We start from the raw sequence: 11,204 nt of genomic DNA, 5'->3' as shown, positions 1-11,204 counted from the left end.
TCATCACTCTTCCTCAAACCACAAACAAGAGAGCAAACAAACAACAGTAAATAAACAAGAGAAAACAGAGTAAATAAAAAACAAGATAGTAAACAAACAAACAAGAGAGTAAACAAACAAACAAAAGAGTAAACAAACAAACAAACAAAAGCCTGAACAGACAACAAACAGCAGTTATTATTGTTCCGAAACAAAGACATGAAGAAAATAAAACATGGCCCAAATGTGTATAACCCAAGAATGCTAATGTTAGCTCCAGGCTAAAGGACCAGGTGGAGAGAGTGGCTTTGGTGTATTTACTTTACAAAGTCCAAAAACGGCTCAGGGACTTGTCTGGACCCAGCAGATACTTCAGAGGTGAGCAGAGTTTAGTGAATATCTGCATTTGCTCCAAGAGCTGCGTCTGGATTATTCTTTGTCTGTGCAGGGTTTGTTTTGGTCCTTTTTTGTGGTAGTGAAATGTGTACGTCACTGGAGCGTAATCTCTGATCGGTTGCTGTGCTGCGTCGGCCACAAAAAAGTTCAGCTTTGTCCAACTTTTCTGCGTCGGATGCTCTGGCCGCTGTGGCCGCCTTGGACGCGCATCCAGAGCGTCCGACACTCAAACACCCCTGAAGCGCCGAACCCGACGCTCAAAAACACAGGATTCGCGCTGCAAAAACTCTGGACGCCCACGACGCGTGTCCACATAGACTTTGAATGTAAACTGGACGCTTTGACGCAGCGGTCTGAACGGGCCTTTAAGGGTTAAACAGGAAGAGTGGACCATGAATCAAGTCATTTCAGATCGCAGCAACATAACATAAAATAATGTATTTGTAAGAAAAGAGTTAAAGCAATTAATGACTGATTTGAAGAATAAAAACCCACACTAAGAGGGAAAGACTCCCCCTGCTGGTGCACTGAGGAGTTGAGCAGTTGAACAAAGCTAACAGCTTGTAGCATTGACAACCTACATCCAAAGTGAGGGTTAGGGTTTGCCTGAAAGTGTGCAGACTTGTGTGGGACTATGTACATACTATGAGCTCTGAAGAGGGAGATAGACTAAAAGTGTAGGATTACTTAAACATGCAACTAAGAAAAACATGACTGTAAATCTGATCAGGAAATAACATGATATGCTCAAAAGCTGAAATATATATAGGACCTTTAATGATCAAACTTTGTGTGCATGGCACAAGTTTTTTTTATTTTCGGTGACACTAATCTATCTACATTTTTTGAGTCCTACTTTCAACTGAGCTCATACTTGACGACGACGACGACGACGACAACAACAACAACTGGTCTTTCCATTGGTGATGCAGCTCAATATGACTAATAGGTAAATAGAAACCTGTTTTCATCTTAATAGGGTCAAGGTTTGGGGCTTTTTAGATCTTTATCAGATTTATTTTTTTATTACATTTTTATTTTTTTAAATGTATGACGATACAAACATGTAAAAACAAGCAAAACATAAATCAAAGGGAATCCTTCAAATCAGTAAAAACTAAAACACAAATGCACCCAAACAAAAGTCCCACTTTGCCCAGTCTATCAGATGTGTCTCGAGTCCAAATGAGATTGTTTCCATATTGGCCGTAGCTGCAGAGCCGCGGCACTGCCATATAGCCTCATGGCTAACCCTAACCCTGACCTTAACTCTAACCTTAACCCGGCGCGGTCAAATGGTGCAGCAGTTTCAGGAGCCGCGGCACAAAATAACATGGCAGTTTCGGCCGCGGCTCTGTAGACACTCCCTTCCGTATTATGAATGTCCATTATAATGTCCTGAATAATCGGTGTTTTTTGTCATCCATTTTTTTGTGAGGGCCTTTTTCACTGCTGCCAGGAGGATGCCCCATAGATAGCTGCCAACTGTGTCCATGGCTGGAGCCCGGAGGCCCAACATAGTCCTGAAATCCAGTGGGATGGTGATGTCATAAATTGTCTGTAAGGATTTGTTGATCTTAGTCCAAAACTTGTGAACAACAGGACAATCCCAAAACACATGACAGTGGTTTGCCTCCTGCTGCCACATCCTCTCCAACAGTCTCCATTTCCCTGTGAGTAATGGGCACTTTGACATGGGCTTATGAAGAAACGAGACACATTCTTCCAACAGAATTCCCTCCAAACATGTGATCCCGTGGTTCTCCAGTGAGATGTACAAATACTGTCCCGCTTTTCATAAGCTACAACAAAATAGCCCTCTTTTTCCCATTGACCCTTAATGTAATCAGTAGAATGACTGCCCAGATTGTTAATACATTGTATAATTCAGATCAGGGGTGGGCAATTGTTTTCCTCCGAGGGCCATATTTGAATCCAGGCAAGTAGCGGAGGGCCGGCCCACGATCATTGGTGTAAAAAATCATTTAAAAAATAACTAAATATCAAATTAAATATCACTTTCCTGTCAAATATAGGCTATTGAATCTATTATTTAATTTATTTCACGTCATCTTTATTAAGGATACAAGTGCATACAGATGCCTAAGGGCAAAAAAAATAAAATAAATTCTAAATATTTCTTGACATGTTTGGCGGGCCGGATTATAAAGACAAACTTATGTGTATGTGGCTCACGGGCCGTAGTTTGCCCACCCCTGATTTAGATAGTAGTCCCCTCGAAAGTTCAGATTTATAGCTTTAATGAATGTTTCAGTCAAAAGGCTATTATGGTCATATTTTTGGATTTCTTTGTTATAATAACTCCTCTTTTGCAAATACCTGTAAGAGTCCTGTTACTCCAATTCAAAGGATTCATTCAAGTCGTCAAAGCTTCTCAAATTATTATTATTGAGTCTGTGCTGTTAAAACTTGAACATCCTTGTTTAGTTTGTGTTTTTTGGTTAGCTCCCTCCATGTTGTAAGAACAGACTTCACCCACGGGTTCTCCACCTCCGCCAAATGACTCAACCGTCTGTCATCTGCCAGTGAGGAACCCCCGGCACAACATTAATCTCAATATTTTTCCATTGAGCTTCATAGTCTGGGTCACACCAGCAACGCTCTGATTTGAGCTGAAATAAAGTAACGTTTCAGACAGGGCAAACCCCAGCCTCCTTCTTTTGATAACTGTAAAGTTTTTGAATTGGGTTCGGGGTTTCTTCCCCTGAGTCTGGAACAGATAGAGAAATCTGAGTAAAACATTCATTTTTATAGTTTCAATGCTTTGACTTAAGTATGAGATAAGTTTCCATTTTTCAATATCTTTTTTTATAGTAGTAAAAAGACGGGTATAATTTTTCTTCAGAATAGCTGATAGGTCTCTATGTAGTCTCTATGTGGTCTTTAAGTACCACACTTTAACATCTAAGCGATTCCGTTTGCCATTTCAATGGGTAAACCTTTTTAAAGGTCAGAGGGTGTTGCCAGTAAGGGATAATTTCATTTTTTTTAACATTTGATTTGTATCAAGACCAACTTCTTGAAGAAAATTCATCACATTGGGTGTGTAAATTTCTGGTTTGGTCAAATACAAATGAACATTATCTGCATAACAGGCAATTTTGTGTTCCGTCCCATTAATTGCAACACCGTGAATTGTATTTGATTGACTAATAAATTGGACCAATGGTTCCAAATACAAAGCAAATAGGAAAGGAGACCATTGATTTTAATTCTTGATGTTGGACCATCGCAAAGAGCATCAATATTTTGTATAATTAAATCATTGATTTGAAATTTGTTCAGTACTTTAAATAAATAAGGCCAGCAAACAGAATCAAAAGCTTTCTCAGCGTCCAAACTAATTATTACGGCCTTGTTTTGTTGTTTTTGTAAATGATTCATTATCTATAATGATCGTCTTATGTTGTCTTGTGTTTGTCGTTTGGTAATAAATCCTGTCTGATCATTATGGATTAAGTTTGGGAGTATTTGTTCCATTCTTTTAGACATTATTGAGTTGTATATACGATAGTCCACATTCAGGATAGAAATGGGCCTGTATGGGGCACAATCCAATCGGTCCTTCCCCTCTTTTGGTATCAGGGATATGATGGCCTCTTTCCAACTAGGAGGGTCTGAGTTTTCTTGAGTGCCCAGTAGATCTTTATCAGATTCCTTTGCCTTTAAATGGAGGCATGGACAATACTTCACGTGAGGAACAACACTGAGCATAAAACAAAGTCAGTGTGAACCAAGAGCACAGAGCGGTGCAGCAGAAGAACAAGCACAACATGCTGTGTGCCTTCAACGGGACGGCCCTGAGGAGTGTCCTGCCTCCACTGCTGATCTCAGAGTTCATCCTGGGAGCCCTGGGGAACGGCCTGGCTCTGTGGATCTTCTGCTTTCATCTGAAACCCTGGAAGAGCAGCACCGTGCTCCTCTTCAACCTGGCCATGGCCGACTTTCTGCTCCTCCTGGTTCTGCCGTTTCGGGCCAGTTACTACCTGTCAGAGCTGGAGTGGCACTTCGGGAGCTCCTTCTGTAACATCTGCCTCTTCATGCTGGCTATGAACCGCAGCGGCAGCACCTTGTTCCTCATGGCCATCGCTCTGGACAGATACATGCGCGTGGTCCACCCCCATCACCCCGTCAACTTCTTAAGCCTCTCCAAAGCCATGTGTGGAGCGGCCGTGCTGTGGCTGCTCTCCATCTCCATGAGCGCTCATATTTTCACCTTAACACACACTAATCACACGTACTGTCAGAGCTTGAGTCTGCCCGAGACCGAGCTCCAGGGAAATCTGACTTGGCTTAAATTTGCATTTTTATTTTCTTTCTACATGCCGTTCCTTGTGATTCTTTACTGCACAGTCAGCATCACTACGCATCTGAGGGGAAGGCAGATTGCCCAACAGGCTAAAACAAAGAACGCTTTACGCTTTCTCATTGTGGTGGTTGTGCTTTTTGTTCTCTGCTTCCTCCCCAGCAACATTGTGCAGATCATCATGTGGTACAGGACGAATAAGGCTTTCCACACCCTGTCGGAGAGCCAAGTGTGTGTGGTGATGGAGGAGCTGACCACCGCGTTCACCTTCACCATAAGCCTGACTTACCTGAACAGCGTGCTGGATCCTCTGGTCTACTACTTTTCCAGCCCAGCCATCAAGATCATCTGCAGGAAGGCGCTGCGTCTGTCCCAGGCCTCGGAGACGGTGGAGAGCGCTGAGAAGAAGACCAGAGAGACAGGATCACAGTCACGCTGCCAGCAGAACGTGAAATAAATGGTTGCGGACCCAACAGGGGATTCATGACGCATTTTGAAGGAAAATTGGAACCAGCTGCAGTGTCAAGTCATTGGAATCAGTTGACTGGGCTGTCGTTTTGTCAAGTTCTCAATTGGCATGGGTTTTGACACCTTTACTTCATTCTATTATTAGTTTTATTCACTTTGAAATTAAAATCTCCTGCTTTTATTTGAATGATGTTTGGACTAACATGTCTGAAGAGCACGTGTTCACCCAGTGTAGTAGAAATAAAAGTTCATTTGGACTCATGCTCAGTGAGTAGCGTGTTAACCCATGACTCATAGTAAGGTCACTGTGTAGAAGTTAAATGAAGCAGTAACTGTACTAGAGCGAGTGGTTCTCATACTGGGGGTCGCGCCCGGAAGTGGGTAACAGGACCATTTTCAGTTGGTTGCAGACGTTTGCCAAAAATGAATGTTGATCAATTATTGAGATTTTTTTGTTTTATTCTGGATAGTCAGCTTTAAGATTGAGTGACCGGACATATTTGTTTTTTCTTCATATTTTATTCTCAGACAGGACAGCTCTGGTGTGAAAGGGGAAGGCGAGCACAGAAATATTGCTGTTCTGTAACACTGAAACTGCAATGTTTTTAAATTATTATAAAGCCTATATACAATTAGTTATTTTGTTGGGGCCATGGCTTGACGTAATACTGTAGTAGCTTGTGTCCTAGTTTAGAACCACTGGTGGTGCAATGGGTAAAATAAAATAGTTAAATACATGAATAAAAGCATGTTATTGTGGTTGGATGCATATTACTGTAAATAAAATATTTACTTAACATTTTCTTTGAATGGAAGATCTTTATTTTTTGAACAGTTATGCAACTTTCCCTGGTTCTATGACTATTTCCTCTGCTCCGTAGAGTCAAGTGATCCTGGGCCATGACACAAACAGTGCCATTGCATTTTTAACACTAAAAGAAAAAACAGTCAGAAGTACAACGCAAACTGTGGTAGATTTATTAAATAATGTGTTATATACACAAAGTACGCCAGTAAACACTATTGATACAAATAGAACACTAAATGTGCAATGTTCACAGAACTCCATTGTCCATAGTGAGAAAGTGAGGGTAAGAATGAGCCCCACACTGGGCTGCTGCAGTGGTGGGGAGCACGAGTGCGTTTACTGTGGTACGCTGATGTAGATGGCAGGAAACGCAGCCCAGTGAAGCTCTCTGTGCTTCAGGTACTCACAGGCCAAGGACGGCGCCCCCTATAGGACTGTTGGGGACAACACAAACAAGTCACACATACTCAAAGAACAAATGTCTTCTGGACATGTGTGGGTCAGAGGAGACATGTGGACTGTGCCGCTGTGGGGGCCCCTAGAGCTAAATGAGCACTACTGATTGAAAACATTTTTTTTTTTTTTTTTTAACACATAATACAGTAAAATAAGAATATATGTATATTCAGATATTTGGGCATTCACAATATGAGAGAACCATGTATATGGGTACTTGACATCTGAGGATGAAAGACATTTTTTCTGTCCTGTGACGTGCATTTATGAGAAATGGATCTAATTTGTTCTACAACCTAAGGAACGTTTTTAACAAGCATTAAATCTTTTTGGGTCCAACACTTTGAATTTGAGATGTTTTAACCGGTGCTGCGGGATGTAAATTAGCGCAAGGCATCTGACCATGGCCCACATTGAGGAATAACTTACCGGTGTCAACAGTGTTTAAATAATTATGTAACTAACCCATGCAACAGGATATGTTTTAACAATTAGAACTGTATTTTTATTCAGAACAAGAGCTGTCACACAGCAAAACATCAAACTGAGTTTTAAGTTTAAGGTTTTCGGAAAAGTAAAATTTTACAAAAATAATATAATCCCGACTTGGTTTGACATTTGGCTTAAACCCTGAAGCCCAGGAGCATAAGTGACAGACTCTCTTTGAACAGTTGGCTCTGGAGGTCATCAGCTCCTCAGTGTGAGCTTAGGAGATTAAGACCGTCTCATTCCCCACAGTTTTCAATTACTGAATGACATGGACTGACTGCAGTGTGTTTCTAGTATGTGACTTGTACAATCTTTGTCATATATATATTTCGTTTGTCTTGTTTATGTTGATGCTGCTGCCCCCTGTTCCAAGCCAAATCTCTCCATTTGTTTTGTTCATTTTAAAACTGTACTCTAGTTGAATTCATTTAGAAATTATTTTTAAGTGATAATGCTAAAAAAGTACCCATATAACAAAATGTGGCTAAAATGAGACGTTTCTCTGGTCAGGGGACTAAAACTGAGACTAGGCTGTGCTCGGAGCTTCTGTTATTTCAAACTGTTAATAATGAATGCAACACCTATTTGCTGTGGAACACTTTTGTGTGATTACACTTTAGCATTGTGGTTTACACACAACACATTCACTAATGCGACTCTTGTTGAAGACGTAGACTGGGCCAGTTGTGGCTGACGAGACCCTCCTCCAGCTCTCGGACCGGCTGTGCGTGTCCGCGTTACCGCAGCAGGTGTCAGGGGTGAGGCAGGTGCTTGGACTTTGAGCTTCTGCCCGTTCTGACTGATGAAGCTCAGCACAGTCTCACGGATCTGAAACAACCGGAAAAACAGAGTGAGGCCAACAAAGCAACAAACCTCCCACCTGAAGATGGGAATCAAGTGTGGTTTTACTTCAACAGTACTGTATATTTATCCTGGTAATTCTCAAAATCTTACTTATTTTTTTGAAAAACGGGAGTATTTCAGTGTATATGACGCAGATCTTACTCGATAAGAAACAGAAGCAAGTTTGTAGAGATTATCAGTTAAAAAGACAATCATATTAGCAAGATTCGGTTCACAGATAAAGTAAGAAGTGGGGTTGATACAAGTGTGAAAGGATGAAAAGTGCTGAAGTTTTGTCCAGTATGATGGTCGTGCCGATTTTGGCTGCTTCTGCTTTTATTTGGAAGTAAACCACCAAGACATGTCAAATTTACTGGTACTACTGCAAATGAAAACGGATTGCCCTGACATCCTAAAATATGTATAGGTGTCTTATAGCCATTTCATAGTTTTAAATATTAAAAAACATTAAAATGTGGCGCCGCGGCTCCTGAAACTGCGCCGCTATTTGACCGCGATTTAGCGCCGTTTTAGACCGCGCCGGGTTAAGGTTAGGGTTAGCCATGAGGCTATAACGGGCTATAAGGGAAATGCCGCGGTCCCTGAAACGGCGCGGCAATTTGACCGCTTTATTCTTTAGACTTTATTCTTTAAAAACGCTCCTCCCTGTCACCTAGCAACAGAGACCCGCCGCTAATGCTGATGCTAACGCTAAGACCACGGCACGAGAGGAACTGTTCCATCAAAATAAAAGAGGAAGTGAAGGCATTTATTGCGCCCCTGCTGGCCAATCGTGAAAATACACAATATCTGCAATGCAATTCCATGGCTGAAGCCAATAATATAGATAATGTGCAATGGCTGACGCCATTGCTGAAGCCATTGAGAGTGTCTGCATTCTTGCGTTAAAGCACTACATGTGTGTAGTAACGACTTTATTCTTGTTAGGCTCGAGCCATGGAATGAACATTGAGGATGAGAAGGAAGAGGATGTTCTAACGTGCTTTGAAACACCAAAGTAATGGAAGAAGAACTTCTAAAGAATACGACAAAGTCTGAAGAATAAATTCTGGCGGTAATGCAACGCTTGGATATCAACCGCGATAAAACAAAAAGTCTGAGGAATAAAGTCTGGCGGTAATGCAACACTTGGATGCCAACCGCCATAAAACAACAACAACAACGAGGTTAAAGTAAGAAGAAGAAGAAGAAGAAGAGCTAGTCTCCGGTCTGAAGAGACGGGAGATGGCGGAGGAGAGTGGATCGGTGGTCAAAGACGTTCTGGACGGCGTGGAGGAGCAGCCTTTTCTGGCTGCACGTGCCCGGAAACGTAAAAAGTCCCTTAGCTCGTCCGAGGGTTCTGGGAATGAGCAGCAGGATGAGGCTGAAGCAATTGATATCCGGAGTGAGAGCAGAGACTGTAAGGTGATCATAAAGCTTGCACAGGATAGTGCATCCTTTAAGGAGTGGAATTCAGTGGCATTGTCAAAGAGCCTAACTGTAGCTGTGGGAGTGATCAAGAGTGCGAGTGTCCTTAGAGATGGCTCGCTGCTGGTCGTGTGCAAGGACGCGGCTCAGCAACGGAAGGCGATTGGAACTAAACGTCTGGGTGGAAAGGACATTCTTGTGTCTGATGCTGAAAGAAACACGGTCAGAGGAGTTATCGTAGGTGTCCCTACGGCGACGTCTGTGGATGAAGTTAAGGAGAATTTGACTGGAGCTACGGTGGTGGACGCTAGGCGGTTGAAGGTGACCTGGTCTGGGGTAAGATGTGACAGCTTGTCTGTAATGGTAACACTTGAAGGGAGGTGCCTGCCTAGTAAGGTGTTCATTGGGTTCATGTGCCATGACGTTAGGCCATATGTTCCGCCGCCCCTGCGTTGCTTTAAGTGCCAGCGCTTTGGGCATATTGCAGCGGTCTGTAGAGGGAGGCAAAGATGTGGTAAATGTGCAGGAGATCACGAGTATGGGAAGTGTGACGTGGGAGCAAAACTGAAGTGCTGTAACTGTGGGGAAGAACATAGCTCTGCCTACGGGGGATGCAGGTTTAGCAAAAGAGCTGCTGAGGTGCAGAAAATAAAGGTCTCTCAAGGTATATCCTATGCAGATGCAGTCAAGAAAGTTTCAAGTAACGAGTTTAGAGTAAATACAGAGAGAGGAGCCAGCGCTGCTCCCAGCCAGGGCGAAATGAGAAAGGCCAGCGTGGCTCCCAAGAAGTGTGAAGGTTTCAAGAGTGGAGGTCCCGGGTGTGCGGGTTCCAGAGTTAATGAGAGTGCCCTGGTTGTGGATGGAGGGGATTTTGTGCTCTTTGTGGTGGGTGTTGTGGGCTGTGCCTCTCGGACTCGGGGCGGGACTGAAAGGATCGGGATCATTGCTGGAGCTGCGGGGAGATTCCTTGGAGCAGGGGAGCTTGATTGGGCAGATATGGAGGGCAGGCTAGAGGCGCTGAATGGGGGTCGGAGTGATGGGGGTCTGCTTGTGGGGAGTCAGGGTGATCGGGGTGACGAGATGGGGGTGGGGGTGGTCTCCTGTCCTCGCCCAGTCTCGTAGACGCACGGCTACCAAGCAGCGACATCAGTGGAAATATTAAAGCCTATAGAATGAAGCCTGAAGAATAAAGCTGTACGGTGGAAGCACCGAACGTCAAAGAAGGAGAGGAAGATGAAGAAGAGTCTCCCTGGAATAAAGCCGGTTGGTCTCTGAAACAACAACAACTATTCTAGTCACAAAGACATATCATGACCTCATGGGCTTTGTAACACCAAAGCAATGGAAGGAGTACTTTTACGGACTACGACAGAGTCTGAGGACTACGACAAAGTCTGAGGAATAAAGTCTGGCGGTAATGCAACACTTGGATGCCAACCGCCATAAAACAACAACAACAACAACATGTAGTTTAGTTGTGTAAAGAAGTGTAATGTGAAAAAATTGTGGAAAAGGTACTGTATTTATGTGAGAGTACTACATGTGTTTTCAATATTTGTTGAATAATATTCAGCCTTCCCGCCCGTCCATGTTTTCTGCTGCGTTTTGCGTCATACCAATGACGTAGTTTGTGACTCAAATAGTTGTTTGTCCTGCTTTATGACATCATAAGCAGACACTCAATAATAATACCTCTAAATAGTACTGAAGCCTATATTTTGCCAATAAACATGTGTAGAAATGCTGATATTGCTTTTTGTTGACACCATTCTATAAAGCATTATCAAAAACAGAAGTAGAATTCTGACCTGGGAGGGGATTCCTGCCAGCTCTCCAGTGCTCATGAGCTCCTCGACTTGTTCTAGAACACTGAGCGGGTTGCAGAGTGACAGAAAGCCCTGGTACACAAGACATCACATCACAGTCAAGACGGAGAATAGTGTAAACATACAAAATGTAGAATAAAAGACTTTTATATATTCTTCACCACTACAGACTGCCTTCAACATT

At 42.9% G+C, this 11,204-nt stretch overlaps 2 protein-coding genes across 2 annotated transcripts in view; one reads left to right on the top strand and one right to left on the bottom strand.

Annotated features, from left to right (window-relative positions):
- The first annotated feature begins 4,132 nt into the window (after positions 1-4,132).
- On the top strand, positions 4,133-5,159 carry LOC140347479 (hydroxycarboxylic acid receptor 2-like). Its single transcript, XM_072433916.1, has one exon. The coding sequence runs from the start codon at positions 4,170-4,172 to the stop codon at positions 5,157-5,159; it is 990 nt and encodes a 329-aa protein (XP_072290017.1). The 5' UTR covers positions 4,133-4,169.
- A 2,409-nt stretch (positions 5,160-7,568) lies between these two features.
- The window catches only part of kntc1 (kinetochore associated 1), a 44,252-nt gene continuing 40,616 nt past the window's right edge, over positions 7,569-11,204 (bottom strand). Inside the window, 3 exon segments of the mRNA XM_072433741.1 lie at positions 7,569-7,703; positions 7,705-7,751; positions 11,003-11,092. Of these exon segments, the coding sequence (XP_072289842.1) occupies positions 7,676-7,703; positions 7,705-7,751; positions 11,003-11,092 (165 nt within the window). The 3' untranslated portion in view covers positions 7,569-7,675.

Source organism: Eucyclogobius newberryi, unplaced genomic scaffold (assembly GCF_026437365.1).
Source record: "Eucyclogobius newberryi isolate DKJ021-1_F unplaced genomic scaffold, fEucNew1.0.hap1 SCAF_6, whole genome shotgun sequence".
Taxonomy (NCBI): Eukaryota; Metazoa; Chordata; class Actinopteri; order Gobiiformes; family Gobiidae; genus Eucyclogobius; species Eucyclogobius newberryi.
The sequence above is the reverse complement of the archived record's forward strand: the minus strand, read 5'-3'. Positions and strand labels throughout refer to the sequence as shown.